Source organism: Mandrillus leucophaeus, unplaced genomic scaffold (genome assembly GCF_000951045.1).
Source record: "Mandrillus leucophaeus isolate KB7577 unplaced genomic scaffold, Mleu.le_1.0 Scaffold1047, whole genome shotgun sequence".
NCBI lineage: Eukaryota > Metazoa > Chordata > Mammalia > Primates > Cercopithecidae > Mandrillus > Mandrillus leucophaeus.
Genome location: NW_012098621.1, coordinates 438,700 through 460,395, shown reverse-complemented (window position 1 = coordinate 460,395; position 21,696 = coordinate 438,700). Strand labels below are relative to the sequence as shown.

Here is a 21,696-nt window from a genome sequence, read left to right as displayed (position 1 = left end):
GTAATTTCTTTATATTTACATAAGAATTTTTACTTTTCTGAGCATTTTAGCATATAGATTTCATTTAAAGATTACTATAATTATTTAATGCATTAAAGGAATTACAGGATCTTTGTTCTCCTCTAGTTATTATAGTAAAACTAGCATTCTAGTTTGTTCCTCACCCCACATAACTAATTTCTGGGTTCATAAAGACATCTGTACAATTTTATTATTATCATGCCTTTTAAAAGATATTTAGTTCCCAAATATTACATAATCATATAATTATGTAATTAACTCTATTGAGTGGTTTGTACCTTTTATTTCTCCATCTTGAAAAGGTTTCTTTTTTCTTGATCAGTTTAGTGAAGACATTTTGTAATTACCTTGTAATAACAGAGCTTGGGTTCTTATGGTCTCCTCTGATCTTACTGAACAGTTAATTTCCAGCCTATTCCAAGGGACAACAGGACCACCATGTGCTCACTAGCATCTACTAGTAGCTGCTTTTGATTTGGAATGTAATGTTTCTAATACATGCGGGCCTGAAAATTTCAGGCAGACTTCACATTTCTCACATGGTTCAAGAATTTAAGCTGGGTACAGTGGCTCATGCCTGTAATCCTAGCACTTTGAGAGGCTGAGAGAAGAAGATCTGTTGAGCCTAGGAGTTCAAGACCAGCCTGAGCAAGATGGCAAGACCCTTATCTCTATACAAAAAACAAAAAAACAGCCGAGTACAGTGGTGTGCGCCGTAGTCCCACCTACTCAAGAGGCTGAGGACGCCCTTGAACCCAGGAGGTCAAGGCTGCAATGAGCTATGATCACGCCACTGCATTCCAGGCTGGGCAGCAAAGTGACATCTCTTAAAAAAAATTAAAATATTATTTAAAAACAGAGCAGTCATACAACCTGCATTTGAGTCTCTTCTGTCTTGGATTATTAGGTTCTGTTTTCCATACAGAGAATGTGGCCTGAAACAAGAACCCCCAGGAGGAGCAGATGCTTCCAAGAGATCAAACACTGCTTTAAACTGCCACCGTTGCCACTCAGGACAACAAATACCAACAATAACAACAGTGAATATCCCTTCATTTAAAGTAAAGCAAAATTAAATTGTTGATATTTTTGTTAAAAATAGTTCAGTTATGGTAGAAAGAACTTTGGTGTTAGAGAGACCTAGAATCAATTCCAGCCACTGTTACTACTTTCTTTACATTGTGGGTGATAACTGTCATCTCTGATACAAAAATAATAACACTCTTCTTGTAGGGATATTCTCAGATAGAGTTCATGTATGTCAACTTAGGCCTGGGTCAGAAGATACTTACGACTCTTCAAAATTATTTTATTTCATATGTATATAAAGGTGTTTATAGGATTCTCTGTATTGCTGAATGCACTTGCATCTCCAAAATAGTTTCTGAAATATTACGTCAACACCATTACCAATAATCACAAAAAAGTAATATTCAAGCCCTCTTTGCAGTCCTTTTTTGTGCTTAGATATTCCACTGAGGTTATATGTTGTTAAAGTGCATGTTAAAAAGTAGTTTGAATGCTTTTCTTTGTGTAGTTATATTATTTATTTGATATACAGTTAAGAAGTTGTCTTTGAAACTTCTGTTTTCATTCACTTATAGCATTTGCTGTTTTTACCTCTTTTATTTAATTTTATTTTCTGAATGTGTAAAATATGGCTTGTTTTAACAAAGTCAAACCTGTATAAAAAGACATGCGAAAGAAATCACATTCATATCCCTACCCCTCCCATTCTGTTTTCTTCTATCCCTGATGGATATTCATTAGTTTCTGATCTGTCCTTCCTGTGTGTCTTTTTTTGCAAAAATAAGCAAAACCCATGGGGATAGGTATGTGTGCCTGTGTATGCATCTCCCCTCTTTCTTATCCAAAAGATAACAAACTGCATATACTCCTTGGCACTGCTTCAGTGGTATCCCATGGATGATTATATGTAGTATTCTTATTATCGTGTTTTAGAAATTCTGCAGTTTTAGTTCATATCCCCTTTCTCCCAAGAGTTGCTTAGCAAGTTTTTAGTCTCTAGGTAGAAGGACCACTTTTTGATGTGAATAATTTCTAGTTTTATCCCGTTGTGGTCAGAGAATGTTGTTTGTATTGTTTCTTTAAGGAACTTCATGAAGTTTTTATCTTTGCGGCCCAATATAAGGTCAGTTTATTTAATAGTGGCCCTTTTATGCTTCAGGAATTATATTCTCTATAATGAGAATATAATGTATATATGTTATACACACACACATAAACTGTACCTTATAAACGATGTTATTTAGGTCTTCTATAACCTTACTTACCTTTTGTTTGTTTGATGCATTTTAGACCAAGAGTGACGTGTTAATGTCTCTTATTATTGGGCTTTTGTTTATTTCTCTTTGTATCTCTTGTAGTTTCTGCTTTATGAAGGTAGTTGTTTTGGCCTTTAACATTTGTACTTCTGTCTTAAGTGCTTTGTGGCCTGAATTTTACCTTGCCTATATCAGGATCACAACTCTGGATTTCATAATATTTATATCTGTCTGATATATCTGCTCATTTCTTTATGTTTAGCCTTTTGATTTCAATATGTTCTTTTGTATGCAGCATAGAATTGGGCTTAGATTTATGAGCAACTGAAAAATCTTTTTCTTTTAATGTGTTAGATAAGCAGACTTACATTTATTGGTATAATCAATATGCTTGGTGTCAACAGTTTTATTTTTTAAAAACGTACTGTGTTTATTTTTCTTTGCATTTAGGAATGTTTGCTTTTTTTTTTTTTTTTCCTGAAACAAAGTCTCACTCTGTCGCCCAGGCTGGAGTGCAGTGGCACAGTCTTGGCTCACTGCAACCTGCTCCTCCCAGGTTCAAGCAATTGTCCTGTCTCAGCCTCCTGAAGCTAGGACTACAGGTGCACGCCACCATGCCTGGCTAAGTTTTTGTATTTTAGTAGAGATGGGGTTTCACCATGTTGCGCAGGCTGGTCTCAAACTCCTGAGCTCAGGCAATCTGCCAGCCTCAGCCTTCCAAAGTGCATTGGGAGCCACCGCGCCTGGTTGCATTTTTATTATAGGTTAGAGTTTGGCAGACTTTTTCTATAGAGGTTAGCATAGCAAGTATTTTAGACTTTGTGGGCCAAACTCTGTTGCAGCTACTCACCTCTGCTGATGTAGACAGTATAACTGCATCAATATGTCTGTGATGTAAACAAGAGAAGCCGTAATATGCAAACAGATGGGAGTGGCTGTGTTCCAATAAATTTTTATTTATTGTAACAGATTGTGGGCTGCACTTGGACTGTAGTTTGACAACCCCTATTCTAGGGCTTATGTTTTAAAATACGTTTTATAATGCCTACAGCCCCATTTCTCCTCACTTGGGAACTTTAAATAATATCGTGTGACTCCAGTCTATTAGCCATGTAGTATAGTAATCAGTGAACTTGTTCTACTTTCCCCTTTCTCCCTTCGTCTCTTCACTGAAATAAATAGTTGTATTATCTGTACTTTGTCAGAACAAATAGCATTTACTTACTACTATTCTTCCACTTTTATGTTTTGTTTTGCTTTGGTCTGTCTAAAATAAAGTGCTTCACCATCCGTCTTTTTGGGAGGGCCAGGGCATCATCATCATCTCTTGGTTGAATGAAGCCCATCCTCTAGCAGGTACCTTATGAGGGGCTCCTGATTATTATCTTGAATTTTTGCATATTTCAAATCATCTTTCATAGCATTGACACTTGAAAAATGAAAGACAGCTTGGCTGGATATAGACTCTGGCTTACACTTTCTTTCCTAAAGTCTTGCTTTCTATGTTGCTATTGACAAATCTGATGCCATTCTGATATCATTTGCTTTATAGGTGATTTAGTTTTTTTGCCTGAAGGCCCAAAGCGTTTTCTCTTTATCTTTAAAGTATAATATTTTTACTAGACTATGTCTTAGTTAATTATACCTGGTCAGTTTTTCTAGATATGAGCGAGCCTTTGACATGTATTATTTTATCCCTGGAAATTTTTATTGAATGATTGTTTGACACTCTAGTTCAGTTCTTTGTTTTGTTTTTATTTTTCAGAAGCTATAATTATTTATTTGTTAGAATTTTTCCTAGGCTCTGCAGCAACAATTTTTTTTCCTTAAACTTCTTAGTTTTTCTGTATTTTGTTTTATTCTCTTGGCTATTTTTATTCCTCTCCTTAGCACCCTTTATTATATTTTCAGTCCTGTCGGTCCTTTCTTAGATACCTTAGATTCAAATGTTAATTTATTTTTTGTTTTTGTTTTTGTTTTGAAGATTCATAGGGTACATGAACAGGTTTGTTACATGGGTATATTACGTAATGGTGGGGTTTGGGCTTCTGTTGAACCTATCACCCAAATAGTGAACATAGTCCCCAGTAGGTAGTTTTCAAACCTTGTCCATGTCCTTTACTCCCCCGTTTTGGAATTCTCAGTGTTTGTTGTTTCCATCTTTATGAACATGTCTACCCATTATTTAGCTCTCACTTATAAGTGAGAACATGCAGTGTTTGATTCTCTGTTTCTGCCGTAATTAGATGTTCATTTCTGAGATTATTTCATCTTCCTCCCCCACATCCATTTCTTACTTCAGTTTTATCATCTCTGGATATACATCTTCTGCTTTTTTGTGCTTTTATATTGTGAATTTTTGAATTTCTGATTTGGGATGGTTTTTCATATTTGCAAATGTTTGCTTAAGGATATTCAAGTCAGGGCACTGTTACAGATTTCCTTTGCTTTGCGGGGTTTATTGGGTGGGGTAGGGAGATGAGGGTTTTATCAACTGAAGTATTTTTATTCTTGTAGTAGTATTATGGAGCTGCATGTTATTTCCATTCATTTTAAAGTGTTTTATCTTTTTCTGAATCATTATTATTAGGTATTCTATTAAGGTGATGGTGACATTGGATGGTGTACTAATTCCTCTGAGTTCAGAGGAATCTCAGTTAAGTGCATTTTACTTAATAGTGTTTTTCATAAGGAGATGATTGATTTGTCTGTTTTGTGATTCTTATTTGTTTCTATAGGTGTTTAATATCCACTGCTTGGCTCCTTCTTCCCCTGATCACCAAGACTCCAGGTGACTCTTGTCCCTTGCAGGTCTCCTCTATCTACTCCAGGATCCTTCCCATGACTGCCAACCCTGGTCCCAGGAACTTTCAGGCCCCTCTTTCTATTCTCCAGCAGTTAATGACTTTGATTCACAAGGTCTGAAACCTGTTCTCAGTATTTCCCCACTCTGCATGGGATTCTCTCCTCCTCCTGGCATTTTATCAGTGTTCTCCAGCATGAGGCCCCCGTTGGTTTCTCTTCTTTTCACTTAGTCTCCACTGATCTTTCCACTCCAGAAAGAGCTCTAGAGTTAGCTTTGCTGGTTTCTGGTGTTTATTTCTCTGTTTATATATAAACTGAAGTTTGTAGTATTCTCCACTTTCTTTGTTTTTAGTTTGACGAGTTTTGTTTTGTGGGTTTATTTACTTGCTTTGTTTAACCATAAGGTCTTTGGAGGGTATGTTGAAGTATGGCTATAAGTAGCTGCCATTATCATATGGGAACCTAGAAATCAACGTTTCATTTTTTAAAGTTATTCTTTTTTATATTGTTTAACTCTTAATGTTGACTTTTATTGTATATTTTATATGTTTTTAATATATTACTCATGTTATTTCTGAACCACATCTAGGAAAAGTAATTGGAGAGGTGGTTGTCTACAATTGTTTTGAAGAGCTCAAATAAGAAATGGAATTAGACTTGTTCATATCCTTTAGAATCAATGGCTGGAAGGTTCAGGGAAGCGTATTTAAAATTAGCACAAGGAAGACTGTATTAATGGTTAGCGCTGCCTAAAGATCAGGTACATTGCCTCTAGGGTTATAGAGGCCTTCAGGTTTAGACTAGAAAAAAATTCTATAAAAATTCAGTCATCCAATGAGTAAATAGACAACCTTTAAGGTTAACCTTTGCCACCAGTGAGAGGTTGCAAATCATGAGCTGGCCTACAAATTCAGCTGTAGGATGGTTTATTGTAGACTATGTACATAAAATATGGTTTTATATTTTATTATGAAATATTGAACATCCTGTGCTAGACGTAGAAAAAGTTCAGGAAACAACATCAAGAGTTCTCCCCCTTCTCCAGTGGAATTGAAAAACTAAAGTAAAAAACGACCAAAAAAATTTTCTGAAAAAGAGCTCCCCCCTTTTTTAGTGACCGCAAGAATACACTGGGCATAGACAGAATTACTGTAATAATTGAGAGCAGAGAGTCCAGAGCTAGTCTGGGCTATATGGCGGTTCCAGCTTCACAACTTACTAGCTAAGCATATTACTGAACTCTCCATAACTACTGTTCTACTGTAACATAATTTGGGGGAACGGGAGTTTGTTTAAAGTAGATGTATATTAGCTGCTGTATTATCTCATTGCCACCACAGCATCAGAAGTTTATTCATCTTCAAACCTGTTCTCTTGTTATTATGACTCAGATACTTTCTGTTGCTAATTTTTGTGTGTGTGTTTGCGGATCTCTTAGGCTTATTCAGCTCTTCTTAGTAGATGAGTTCTCCTTCCTGTCTCCATTTCAGATGCCCTCTAGAGAGACCCAGTAAAATACAAGTCATCCATATTTAAAGATTTATGCAAGAGCAGCTCTAGGCTCCTGGCCAGTTTATGGGTTGGCTGCTCTTGGATCAGGTGTCAATCCCTGCTGTGGGCAGCTGTTCCTGTATGGCAGTTTACACAGAAGGAATTGTGGGGTTATGTGTCTGGGGGACATTCCAGTGTTTGGCCTGTCCAGAACTGTAACGAAGACAAAGGATCACTTAAGAAATACACTAAAGAACAGGTCATAGAACAAGAGTCTGTCAGCGCTGGGAAACAATTGTTTAGACAGACAGAACAGTCTGGTCAATCAGTCTATATAGGAGGTGACTCTTCATGAGAAAAGTCTTGAGCTCAGCGGGTGTCAAAGAGACAGGCTAAAAGGATGGCGAGCTTTTAAAGACGGTACTTAGTCTTGTGTACCTATTGAGATGAAGGCTCTAGTTCAGGCTCTGTAGTAGTCTTTACAGTTTCTGCCAAGATCATAGCTGTCACCAATTGCATGATCTGTTTTCTTCCATTTAAGTTGTCCTTTTAAAGTTTTTTTATTTTTTAACTTTGCTTTTGACATACCACTTACAAAAAGGTACAAGAATAGTGCATGTTGGCTTTTTGGGGGATCAGCAGTTATGTGTACCCCTAGTTACAATTGTGTATCTATCATCTGTTTGGTGGTGGGAACCAATGAAAACACTCTAAAAGTTCCATGTTAACTCGTGTTCATTTTTCATAACACTCACTCTGGCTCACTCTACAATTAAGAATAAGTGGGATGAGCCTCCACAGTAGTTCATCCAACTTTTTTGGCTAGCAGTTTTCAGAATCTTAAGTTCATTACCCCTAATTAGAGGCCAGTTAATCTTTCTGATGCAAAGTGTACAGTTAACTGCCAAATGCAAAACTCTTGAGAAAATGTCTCTAGAGACTTCTAGCATGCCGTGAAGTTAATTAATAGCAGGTAAGAGGGTTAAGTGTGCACTTTAATTATGAATTCTACCAAAATAAAATACTCTGAATCTGTTAAGAAAAACCTTATGTACTTCTCCTCCTACAATAAGAATCCTTCACTGAGTCATCGTCATCTAGATATTCTGGGGCCCTGCCTCTCTGACCACTTCAGGTTTTCCTTTGAGACATTTGGTACCTTGCCACATCATTTTCAGGAACTCTTAAATATGTCTGCTTTTGCTTTCCTTCTCTTTTTCTCATGTCTCAAATGACTAACGTTCGGCTGATTTGTGAAGGAGTTTTGATTAGAATTATAATCTCCCTTAAGAAGTAGTGCAAACCGCTGGATCAGAATATCTGACTGGCCTCCAGGGCTACAAGAAATTTATCAGAGATTTTTTTTTTTTTTTTTTGAGACCGAGTTTCACTTTTGTTGAGTGCAATGGCGCAATCTCAGCTCACCTCAACCTCCACCTCCCGGGTTCAAGTGATTCTCCTGCCTCAGCCTTCTGAGTAGCTGGGACTACAGGCATGCATCACCACACCTGGCTAGTTTTGTATTTTCAGTAGAGACAGGATTTTGCCATGTTCGTCAGGCTTGTCTCCAATTCCCAACCTCAGGTGATCTGCCCGCCTCCCAAAGTGCTGAGATTACAGGCGTGAGCCACCGTGCCTGGCTGGAGATTTTTTTTTTTAATGTGTCACTTATATGCACTGCAGAGAGGTAGTTCTTTTTTTGAAAATAAGCACGTGTAAGTGTTTCATTTAACTATGGTGATTTCACAAATTGCCCTTTTGAGGTCAAACTTTATGCGGTGTTTTCCCACAGGTGGCACATACCTTACCTACAAGGGCATATCATAATCCCTGCCGTTCAGATGCTTAAGCAACTGGGAGAGGCCAATGTGATTTCTGCCCTGCAAAAGCTTGTTATAGTCAGAATAGAAAAAATGGTAAAACACTTAGGATGCCTAGAGCCTACTAAATGTAACTTATGTCAGTAACCAAAATACAGGTCTTTTTGAAGCAATGTATGCTTGTGAAGACCAATAATTTTGTTGTTCTTTATGTTACTTAAATATGGAAACATTTTTAAAGTTTAGGAGTTTAATTACTTAAATTTTGTCCTGGCTGCTTAGTTAAATAGAAGTAAGACGAAACCAGGAAGCAAATGATGCAACCTCAGTTGTTTTTTTTTTTTTTTAAAAAAAAAGGAGACTCAGGAGTGGTGGCTTACACTTGTAATCCCAGCACTTTGGGATGCTGAGGCAAAGGATCACTTGAGGCTCGTAGTTCAAGACCAACTTGGGCTACATAATGAGACCCCGTTTCTACAAAAAATTTTAAAAATAGCACAGCGTGGTGATGCACACCTGTGGACCCAGATACTCAGGAGTCTGAGGCCAGAGGATCACTTGAGCCTAGGAGGTTGAGGCTGCAGTGAGCTATGATTGGACCACCGCACTCCAGCAACAGAGTGAAACTCTGCCTCTGGGGGGAGAAAGGGTGTCAGTATTAAAATTTACTTTTTCTAAACTGTGCAAATCGGTGCCTGTGCCTAGTGAATGACAGCACAGTGCCACTTGACAGTGTGTGGTCATTTGAAATAACTTGATGTGATGATGAGCTTTAAGGCTGTGGGATGCTAAATAAATCATGATTTGGGAAAGGTAATGTTTCATTATTTTCAAGGTTCTTTTCAAACTTAAGCAGGATAGCATCTCATCAAAGGCAGGGTATCACTACATTTTTAAGTAATCAAGGATATCCTCAATATCTGTTGAAGACACATTTTAGGAAAAAAATTAACATTTCCATGATATATGTAATGTCTACTGAATTATACTAGCTTTCCTAGGTAGGAAGTACAACCTGAAAATTAAAAATTGCAGGATAGGCCGGGCGCGGTGGCCCATGCCTATAATCCCAGCACTTTGGGAGGCCGAGGTGGGTGGATCACAAGGTCAGAAGTTTGAGACCAGCCTAGCCAATATGGTGAAACCCCATCTCTACTAAAAATACAAAAAGCACCTGGGCATGGTAGCGTTTGCCTGTGGTCCCAAGCTACTCGGGAGGCTGAGGCAGGAGAATCGCTTGAACCCAGGAGGCAGAGGTTGCAGTGAGCCAAGATTGCGCCACTGCACTCCAGCATAGGCAACAGAGCAAGATTCCGTGTCAAAAAAAAAAAAAAAGGCAGCAAGATAGCACTGAATGACTACTGGGTAAATAACACAATTAAGGCAGAAATAAATAAGTTCTTTGAAACCAGTGAGAACAAAGATACAATGTACCAGAATCTCTGGGACACAGCTAAAGCAGTCTTCAGAGGGAAATTTATAGCACTAAATGCCCACATCAGAAAGCGGGGAAGATCTAAATTTAACACCCTAACATCACAATTGGAAAGAACTAGAGAAGCAGGAGCAAACAAAATCAGAAACTAGCAGAAGACAAGAAATAACTAAAATCAGAGCAGAACTGAAGGAGATAGAGACATGAAAAACCCTTCAAAAAATCAATGAATCGAGGAGCTCGTTTTTGAAAAGATCAACAAAATAGACTGCTAGCCAGACTAATGAAGCATAAAATGGAGAAGAATCAAATAGACACAATAAAAAATGATAAAGGGGATGTCACCACTGATCCTACAGAAATACAAACTACCATCAGAGAATACTGTAAATACTTCTATGCAAATAAACTAGAAAATCTAGAAGAAATGGATAAATTCCTAGACTCATACACTCTCCCAAGACTATACCAGGAAGAAGTTGAATACCTGAGTAGGCCAATAACAAGTTTTGAAATTGAGGCAGTAATTAATAGCCTACCAACCAAAAAAAACCCAGTACCAGATAGATTCACAGCCAAATTCTACCAGAGGTACAAAGAGGAGCTGGTACCATTCCTTCTGAAGCTATTACAAACAGTAGAAAAAGAGGGACTCCCCCCTAACTCATTTTATGAGGCCAGCATCATCCTGATATCAAAACCTGGCAGAGACACAACAAGAAAAGAAAATTTCAGGCCAATATCTCTGACGAACATTGATGAGAAAATCCTCAATAAAATACTGGCAAACCGAATCCAGAAGCACATCAAAAGCCTGTCCACCACGATCAAGTCGACTTCATACCTGGGATGCGAGGCTGTTTCAACATACACAAATCAGTAAATGTAATCCATTGCTTAAACAGAACCAATGACAAAAGCTACGTGATTATCCCAATAGATGTGGAAAAGGCCTTTGATAAAATTCAACACCCCTTCATGCTAAAAACTCTCAATAAACTAGGTATTGATGGAACATATCTCAAAATAATAAGAGCTATTTATGACAGACCCACAGCCAATATCATACTGAGTGGGCAAAAGCTGGAAGCATTCCCCTTGAAAACCAGCACAAGACAAGGATTCCCTCTCTCACCACTCCAATTCAACATAGTATTGGAAGTTCTGGCCAGAGCAATCAGGCTAGAGAAAGAAATAAAGGGTACAAATAGGAAGAGAGAAAGTCAAATTGTTTCTCTTTGCAGATGACCTGATTGTATATTTAGAAACCCCATCGTCGGCCGGGCGCGGTGGCTCAAGCCTGTAATCCCAGCACTTTGGGAGGCCGAGACGGGCGAATCACGAGGTCAGGAGATCGAGACCATCCTGGCTAACACGGTGAAACCCCGTCTCTACTAAAAAATACAAAAACTAGCCAGGCGAGGTGGCGGGCGCCTGTAGTCCCAGCTACTCGGGAGGCTGAGGCAGAAGAATGGCGTAAACCCGGGAGTCGGAGCTTGCAGTGAGCTGAGATCTGGCCACTGCACTCCAGCCTGAACGAGAGAGCCAGACTCCGTCTCAAAAAAAAAGAAACCCCATCATCTCACCCAAAATCTCCTTAAGCTGATAAGCAACTTTAGCAAAGTTTCAGGATACAAAATCAGTGTGCAGCAATCACAAGCATTCCTGTACACCAATAACAGACAAACAGCCAAATCATGAGTGAACTCCCATTCACTATTGCTACAAAGAGAATAAAATACCTAGGAATACAACTTACAAGGTATGTGAAGCATTTCTTCAAGAACTACAAGCCACTGCTCAAGGAAATAAGAAAGGACAGAAACAAACGGAAAAACATTCCATGCTCATGGATGGGAAAGAGTCAATATTGTGAAAATGTCCATACTGTCCAAAGTAATTTATAGATTCAGTTCTATCCCCATCAAGCTACCATTGACTTTCAAGTCACAGAATTAGAAAAAACTACTTTAAATTTCATATGGAACCAAAAAAGAGCCCATATAGACAAGACAGTCCTAAGCAAAAAGAACAAAGCTGGAGGCATCATGCTACCTGACTTCAAACTATACTACAAGGCTACAGTAACCAAAACAGCATGGTACGGGTACTAAAACATATGTAGACCAATGGAACAGAACAGAGGCCTCAGAAATAATCCCACACATCTACAACCATCTGATCTTTGACAAACCTGACAAAAGCAAGCAATGGGGAAGTGACACCTTTTGTAATAAATGGTGTTGGGAAAACTGACTAGCCATATGCAGAAAACTGATACTGGACCCCTTCCTATACCTTATACAAAAATTAAGATGGATTAAAGACTTAAACATAAGACCTAAAACCATAAAAACCCTGGAAGAAAACCTAGGTGATAACATCCAGGACATAGGGATGGGCAAAGACTTCATGACTAAAACACCAAAAGTAATGGCAACAAAAGCCAAAATTGACAAATGGGATCTAATTAAACTAAAGAGCTTCTGCACAGCAAAAGAAACTATCAGAGTGAACAGGCAACCTCCAGCATCTGACAAAATTTTTGCAAAGTTCTAATATCCAGAATCTACAAAGAACTTAAATTTATAAGAAAAAAACAACCACATCAAAAAGTGGGTGAAGGATATGAATAGACACTTCTCAGATGAAGACATTTATATGGCCAGCAAATGTGAAAAAAAGCTCATCATCACTGGTCATTAGATAAATGCAAATCAAAACCATAATGAGGCACTGTGTCACACCAGTTAGAATGGTGATCATTAAAAACTCAGGAAACAGATGCTGGAGAGGATGTGGAGAAATAGGAACTGTTTTAGACTGTTGGTGGGAGTGTAAATTAGTTCAACCATTGTGGAAGACAATGTTTTCCTCAAGGATCTAGAACCAGAAATACCATTTGACCCAGCAATCCCATTACTGGGTATATACCCAAGGGATTATAAATCATTCTACTATAAAGACACATGCACACATCTAAGTGTTCACAATAGCAAAGACTTGGAAGTAACCCAAATGCCCATCAATGATAGACTGGAGAAACGAAATGTGGCACATATACACCATGGAATACTATGCAGCCATAAAAAGGATGAATGGGACATGGATGAAGCTGGAAACCGTCATTCTCAGCAAACTAACACAGGAACAGAAAACCAAACACTGCATGTTCTCACTTATAAGTGGGAGTTGAACAATGAGAACACATGGACACAGGGAGGGGAACATCACACACTGGGGCCTGTCGGTGGGTGGGGGGCTAGGGGAGGGATAGCATTAGGAGAGATACCTAATGTAGATGATGGGTTGATAGGTTCAGCACACCACTGTGGCACATGTATACCTATGTAATAAACCTGCGCGTTCTGCACATATATCCCAGAACTTAAACTATAATAATAAAAAAAAGTATAAGTCACGTTGTACAAGCAATCACCAGGACTCTTTCCATCTTGCAAAGTGAAACTCTATACCTGTTTTAAAAACTCCTATTTCTTCCTCCTCCTAGCCCCTAGCAACCACCATTCTACTTTCTGTTTCTATGGATTTGACTACTCGATATTTCACACGTGAGTGGGAACATACAGTATTTATCTTTCGTAACTGGCTTATTTCACTTAGCATGTTGTGGTTAAGGTTCTTCCATGTTGTAGTATGTGTTCGAATTTTCTTTCTAAGACTGAACAATTTTCCGTTGTATGTATAGACCACATTTTCCTTACCCGTTCCTTCATCCATGTACGCCTGGGTTTTCTCTGCCTCTCAGCTGTTGTGTATGTAGTGCTGCTAAGAACATAGGCGTGGGCTTCATTACTTAACAGTGGCTACCTTACGACCATCTAAAGCAGATTTCTTGCTCAATCTAAGTCACTTTATACAACTGAGAAAATTTACGGGGCCTTTGTTCAAGCTTTTTTCAATTTGCCTCGTACTGTCTGGGATCTAGAAGCAATTTTTTTTCCTGTAACACTTCAAAACCTCAAATTTCTGAGATGTCTTTGTTGCTTTCCTTTTCTCTTTGAAGATTGGTCAGTTTTTACCCGTGCTGATCGCGTGCCTGCAATGTTTTGCCAAAGAAGGAAGTTTTTCTTTTTCATGTCAGTCTGATGTGGATTGAGGGTGGCACACTGTGCTCGGACAATCATTCCAGGCCCAAGCTCCTTCTCTCATGTGGCTCTCTGACTCCAGGGCCTTATCCTCTTCTGTACTCCACTGGTAAAGAGAGAGAAAAAGATTGCACAGGAAGGCTTTTAGGGGCCAGAACTAAAAGTGGTTTATGTTCTTCTATCTTTACTTCATTTTCCAGACTTGATATCATAGCCCTACTTAACTGTAATGGGAATAGGAAATACAATCTTGCTGTATTCCCAGGAGGAAAACAAGGTTTGGTGAACATATAGCGCCCGGTACCAAAGGCTGGAGATAAATTTGGAAGTACTAGCATGTAGGTGGTGATCAAATCCGTAAGTAAAGATGAGGATCATCCCGGAAAGGGAGTAATGGGAGACCCTCAGAAAAACAAAGGCACTTTCTTAAGGATCTTTACTGGTAAAAATAACTTGTGTAACCTAACTTTAGAATGTTAGGTTACACAAGCTATTAGTAGAACAGTTACTACTCTATGTTTTTAGGATGTTTAAATGTGTGGATTAAATAAATGTAAAAGTAGCTTTTTCAGAAACTGGAATGTTTTTACTTCTTGAAGTTTAATACAAAAGAAACATGTATCAGCATCCTTTTGTGACACAACCTGTGAATGTAAAATAATTCTGAATTTCTGAAATACTGTTTTATTTTTGTTTATCATTTAAATTATGTACATTTATTAAGCATTTACTATGTACCAGGCAATGTGAGGATTATAACAATAAATCACAATCAAGGAAGACCAAATTTAGTAGTACAAAAACAGGCTGGTCACGGTGGCTCACACTTGTAATCCCAGCACTTTGGGAGGACAAGGCGGGAAGATTCTTGGGGCCAGGAGTTCAAGACCAGCCTGGGCAACATAGCAAGATTCCATCTCCACAAAAAATTTTCTGAAAATCAGCTGGGCGTGGTGATATACACCTGTAGTCCTAGCTACTTGGGAGGTAGAGACGGGAGGATCACTTGAGCCCAGGAGTTTGAGGTTGTAGTGAGCTGTAATCGCTCCACTGCACTACAGCCTGGGCAACAGAGTGAGACCATGTCTCTTAGAGAAAATAAAATATAAAGTAAGGCAAATAAATTGATGTCCAAAATCCCAGGCAGACTTGGCAGTCTGGAAGTAAAATTGCGTTGATTTTGGAGCCCTGCAGATTTAGGTTTGAATCTCAGCTCTGCTACTCTCAGTGTAACCTTGGGGAAGTTAATATTTCTGAACTCCTAGTTTCCTTATTTCTAGGTTTGTGATAATAGCCCCTACCCTTCAGGTTGCTATGATTAGGGATGATCTGTGTAAACCTAATGCAGTGCTTGCTTGATATTAAAAATGTGGTTATTTTTATTAATATTGTTGAAGAATGTAGAGTTCATATGGGATAGAAAAATGAGTTACCTTACACTCTATGAATTCATTCATTCAGTAGTTATTTAGTGAGCCACTAGTACACACAGTGTACTTAGGATTAGACTGTATGTATAGATTTGTGTGTGTTTTCTAAAGCCCCATTTAGTTTTTTAAAAAATGTTTGTATCACAGGTCTGTACCCATCAGGTTTATATACGGTCTTCCCCGCTTTCAAATGCCCAGAGACCACCCTGTCCCTCCTGGCAATGTCTTCATCCTCCTCCTTTGCTATAGGGATCTGCCTGACTTATCTCTCATAATCTCCTCTTCCTCTGCCCACTCCTGTATTTTCCTTGCTCCTATTTCTGCTGACTTCACCTCAGACAGCCTTTTTTCTTTGCATACAAATTTTTGTTAGTCCCCCCGTCCAACTTTTTTTTTTTTTTGAGGTGGACTCTTGCTTTGTGAGTGCAGTGGCATAATCTTGGCTCACTGCAACCTCCACCTCCTAGGCTCAAGTGATTCTCCCATCTCAGCCTCCCAAGCAGCTGGAACCACAGGTGTGCACCACCATGCCGGCTATTTTTTTGTATTTTTAGTAGGGATGGAGTTTCACCATGTTGCCCAGGCTGATCTCAAACTCCTGAGCTCAGGCGATCCACAAGCATGATTCTTAAGCTTAAGTTTTTCTAGTGGGAAAATTAATTCTCCCAGTTACCTCAGGCATAATTTACCACCTTCTTTCTCTCTTTGTTCATTTTTCTTCTCATATATTGGAAAACTTTCCAATTATATCCCCTATAGATTTCCAGGTGTCCCCACCGAAGTTTCTTCCTGCTGATACTAATGCTGATACTGACACCAGCACTCCTTGCACACTTACGATCTGGCAGGCGCTCTGCGCCACCTCTTCTTTCCCCAGCAGTTCTGTTGTAAACTAATTGGAGGCAGGGATCAGATATATACCTTTTTGGATTCTCAGTACAGCTTTTTGCAGAAAGGAAATGGCCTATAAATATTGGTTGGTCAGAGAGAGGAAAAATGACCAATTCATTTGACCTCGCATTAAAAATAATTTTATAAAAATTATGTCATATGCAATTGTATTTTGTTTCATTGCCAGTGTTGTGGACATTTTTAAATAAGAAATGCAAATAGTCTCACTTCAGTGTGGGTTAAATGTGCTTTTGTGGGTTTCTTAGGAACCGCTTATTACATTGTTCTATGGCAACTTATATTCCAAGTTCTAAATAACTGTCTTTACAAAAGCCGTTTTGACACATAAATTATAAGATGTGGACCGTCCAGAATTTTTCCTTGTCACTAATTTTTTAAAAGGGAGTTTAGTTTTTGGTAAAAATGCCTTGTTTATCTTTCTCTTAGTTATTTAATGAGTGTCTTCCTATGCCACTTGCCACAAATAAAGATTCTCAAACATTTTCAGCCTCAGGGAATGAAGTAACTGCTAGCTAGAAATAGATCAGGGATTAACAAATGTAACACATGTAGCTGATGTCATAGGGCTGTGACTTGGGAGGCAGACATCCCACAATAACTAAAAATGGGCATCAAGTGCAGAACATACAAATTTACAGATTCCAATTTTTACATTTGTTATTGCCAGTGAATATGTCACATTATTTTGAGAACTAGCCCATCATTAATTAGTTTAAAAACAATATCTAAGTTATGTCACATCCATCCCTATCCTGCCATGCTCCATTTAGGACTACCTTGCCCCTCTACTGGACCATTATACTAGAGCCCTACCCTGCCTCCTGTCCACAGTCCTACCCTGTCCAACCCACCCACCAACCCAGTCCTCATCAGACTTCCCTTCACAATGGCTCCTCAAAACCTCAATGCCAAATCAATCCTTATATTTTCTGATTTCCTTTCCCTCACTCTTTCTTTCTCTTTTTTGTTTCTTTCATGTTTAGAAAAATCAAAACAAAATGAGTGAATACACAGAAAGTTTTTGCTTCAACCAGTCACTATTCTCCAGAGTCATCCTCACTCTCTACCATCACCCCCTCTGCAAATGCGTGTCTTTCTCCACCTAAAAATGTCCAGATGTCTTGAAAGGCTCAGTTCAAAAGCTGCTTCACAGTGCTTCTCTGTTCATCTTTTCTATCCACATAGATGAATACACATCATCCCTATTTCCCCTGGGAACTTTATTCCTTTAGAACTTAACCATATTCTGCCTTGTATTACATTATAGCTAGTAGATTGCAAGCCCCTTAAGAAGAGTTTAGTTTAATTTTGGATACTTCTTAGCACTTAGCAGAGCCGTCTGCTCATAGCAGGGGCATAAAAAGTGTTTATTGAACAGTTACTTCTCTTTAAGGTAGAATAGTTTCAGTATACTTTGTTGGAAGTTGATGTTTGTGATATCTCCTGTCATTCAACATTTTCTTTCATAGGAGTTCGTAGATTTTCAAGGTGCAAGAGCAGCCCCATTTTATTAACAGCTGTAATCTTGCATTTTATCTGAACCTCACAGTCAGTGCATTGTACTGTCTCTCTTGGCAGCCTCGTGTGCAAGCTGAACACAAGGACCACCATCCTGGCAGCAACGAACCCCAAAGGCCAGTACGACCCCCAGGAGTCCGTGTCTGTGAACATTGCTCTCGGCAGCCCACTCTTAAGTCGATTTGACCTGATCCTGATTTTGCTTGATACCAAGAATGAAGACTGGGATCGTATCATTTCCTCCTTTATCTTGGAAAATAAAGGTATGTGAAGACAGACAAAGCATTCAAAGTAACAAAGAGAGATTAGCTATAACTTAAAGAAATTCCCTTTCAAGAAAATTAAATAAATACCCAAGGTAGGCTATGTAGTACCAGGCAATAGAGAAAAGCTTAGACAGAAAGCAGTGAAAGGAGCCACTTACAGGGCCTCAGAATACTGAGTTGAAAGAAAAGGGCCTTTCTCTACCTGCCACTAATGAGAATAAAGTTGTTTGTAAATATGTCCCTTATAATGAAAGGGGGCAACCTTATGATACGGAATTACCGCTCACCTCTTGCACATAAAGAAAACCAGAATGAATATGAAACAAATGTCTCTTTAAATTAGATTTTCTCAGGCCGGGCGTGGTGGCTTACGCCTGTAATCCCAGCACTTTGGGAGGCTGAGGCAGGTGGATGACCTGAGGTCAGGAGTTCAAGACCAGCCTAGCCAACATGGTGAGACCCCGTCTCTACTAAAATACAAAAATTAGCTGGGCATGGTGGTACAGACCTGTAATCCCAGCTACTGCAGAGGCTGAGGCAGGAGAATTGCTTGATCCCAAAAGGTAGAGGTTGCAGTGAACAGAGATCGCACCACTGCACTCCAGCCTGGGCGACAGAGCGAGACTTCATCTCAAAAAAAAAAAAAAAAGAATAGGTTTACTCGAATATTATTGATTACTGAGCAGAACAGAATTATTCTGAATAATTTTTAATAAAGGTGGGAAGCTTACCTTTATTAAGCTTAGATCATAAGACTGTTTTTTTCTAAAATTGTGTGCTATGCAGACAAGTGTAGATTTCAATAACCACAAAACATGAAGGTTACTTTTAACAAATAAGTACCAGAACTTTATAAAAATCCTTAAAATGAGATGTTTGCCTGTCCTAAGAACTTACTGACCCAACACCTGATATATACAGGTTACCCAAGCAAATCAGAGAAGCTCTGGAGCATGGAAAAGATGAAAACCTATTTCTGCCTCATAAGGAATCTGCAGCCCACACTGTCTGATGTGGGCAATCAAGTTCTTCTTCGATACTACCAGATGCAAAGGCAGAGTGATTCCCGGAACGCTGCCCGGACCACCATTCGCCTGTTGGAAAGCTTGATACGATTAGCAGAAGGTCTATTTCATTCAGCAAATGATGCTTGTATTGAATGCTGCCTGTGTGCAAGGCAAGGGGCTTGGCACCATGGATTCAAAGATGAATGAGAATAACCCCCACTCTAAAGTGCTCATAGTCACTTAAAAATAAAGGCTCTGAGCCATGAGATCGCTGCTCATCTGAGGACAGGTGATGAGTATTGACTGGAATTGGTGTCATTAAGAAAGAGGAATCTTTGTGCTTCTCAGGACCTCCTAGAACTTAATATACCATTCACTTAGAAAGCCTTGTTTCTGATATTTTGTTTCTCAGTGGCAACTCTGTTAGCATTTTGAGTGGGACAGTTTCTTGTTTGGAATTGTTTCCCATGTAGCATCACTGGTTCTTGCTCAGTAATTGCCAGTTGCAGTCCACCCCTGTCGTTATAACAACCAACTTGACAATGCCATGCCCTGCCCCATTACATACATACATGTAGCTAACATGTATCTTAATTCTTTTCTTCTAACATTGGCTTTTACATTTTAGCTTTTGTTTAAATATAAAAAAAGAATTCACATGAACTGAATAATAAAATAATACAAGCTTAATAAAAAGTACTGTAAAACAAATGGACTTTCTTTTTTCAAGGATTTATAGCTAGTGTTAGGGCAAGAAATACTCAGAGTTTAGAATTGCTTCTTTGGTAGCTTTGAAAAGCTCATAGATCATAAAGAGGAGTGCCAGATATGAAAAATGAGTTTTAATTTTGTGTAGTTTTGTAAAAGACTAGAAAGTGAGGACTAAAGTTGCTGAATATTAAATGTATGTTTATATAGCCCCTTTCTTTGCTGGAGCCCAGATTACTTTTTCATATAAATATACAGAATTGTGTGGGCTACACAGAAGGATTAGGCTCTTCATAGAAACAACCTTAAAGCTAGTTGAATGTTGACTTTTGTGCTTGTTCTAGTAAAAATTGTTTTGTTATTAATAGCTCATTCATAAAATGCAAATGGCGTGGAGGAGGAGATTAGAGAATTACATTTCTCACCTCAGATATTCCTAAAAAACAAATGTGCTTTGTTTTCTTAGCTCATGCTCGCCTGATGTTTCGTGATACTGTGACTCTGGAAGATGCTATTACGGTGGTGTCAGTCATGGAGTCCTCAATGCAGGTAAGGATATTTTGTGTACCTAATTTTTATCCTAATTACAAACTTTCTTTTTTTAAAAAAAAAGGACACTTTATTAACATATCAAAAGTTATTAAAATGATCATATTCTAGACCTAGTGATTCCTGGAACTAGATCCAAAGGTAACCATTTAAACAAAGAGGAAACAGTGTCCTGGAGATGTCTGCTGCATGGGTGGTGTTGCTTTGGCCCACTGATGTAGAGTAGTGGGCCTCGATCCTTTTTTTTTCCTCAACACACCCAAGGGATGTTCATAGCCCACCAGTGACAGTATAGCTTCCTAGAGCGATGATTGCCACCAAGAGCTGGGGGAGTGAACTCTAGAAAGTTGAAAAAGGCCCCCAAGTGATTTTCATACTCAACATAGGGGTGTAAAGGGTGGTCTTAGCCCCCGGGGATTGCTGGTCCCTAGAGTGTACTTACCGCTATGCAGGCTGGCCTGGTGACTCTCCTGGTATGTTCTCACCCCTTCAGGGAGGTGCACTGCTGGGAGGTGTGAATGCCCTCCACACTTCCTTTCCTGAAAACCCTGGAGAGCAGTATCAGAGACAGTGTGAACTTATTCTGGAAAAGCTAGAGCTGCAGAACCTCTTGAGTGAAGAGCTTAGAAGACTTGAAAGGTGAGGAATGAAAACCCAGAAAGGCATATAATGGAAAATCCTTGTTTGGCATTTAGTGAAACAAAGGAAGTGTGCCTTAAGTGGAAAAATCTATCTATCAGGTGCTGGGTCAGTAAGTTCTTAGGACAGGCAGATACTATCTGTAGGGGACTGTTTCAGTTATGTACTGCTGTATAATCAACTGCTCCAAAACTCAGTGACCGCAAATACCACCCCCACCAGCGTTTTAGTGTTCACTTTTCTGGGTATCAGACATTCAGGCAGGCTTGGTGGGGATAGCTTGTCTTTGCTCCACATTGTGTTGGCTATCTTGAGATAACAACTCAGCAATGACAGAAACAACATTTCAAAACTTACCTTTCTAATGACTCATTAAAATGTGACTAATAGACAAGGAGGACACATGGGAAAAAACGTGTCACACACCTTCGTGTAAATGTGGACTCGACCAAAAAAATTTTGCCCAAACTTTATACTCCTGAAATATGTGGACTTCCAAAAACCTAGGCTTTGAGTGTGAGCCTGAGAAATAGGAGTGAGGAATGGCAAGTTTATCCAGTTTTTGGTGTCTTCATGATCAGTGTAAATGGCTTAATAATTGACCTGCAGCTCTTACTGGTGTTGGTCTCAAAGCCGAGGTCTAGTGAATGAAGTACATGAGAAAGTGAAACAGCTGCCAAGAATGTGGGGACCACACTGAG

The 21,696-nt window shown here is 39.0% G+C and overlaps 1 protein-coding gene across 1 annotated transcript in view; it reads left to right on the top strand.

Annotated features, from left to right (window-relative positions):
- MCM9 (minichromosome maintenance complex component 9) overlaps positions 1-21,696 on the top strand; it is a 124,402-nt gene that overhangs the window by 90,836 nt on the left and 11,870 nt on the right. Inside the window, exons 9-12 of the mRNA XM_011980672.1 lie at positions 17,887-18,089; positions 19,014-19,217; positions 20,274-20,356; positions 20,850-20,995. Of these exons, the coding sequence (XP_011836062.1) occupies positions 17,887-18,089; positions 19,014-19,217; positions 20,274-20,356; positions 20,850-20,995 (636 nt within the window). The remainder of the gene's footprint in view (positions 1-17,886; positions 18,090-19,013; positions 19,218-20,273; positions 20,357-20,849; positions 20,996-21,696) is intronic.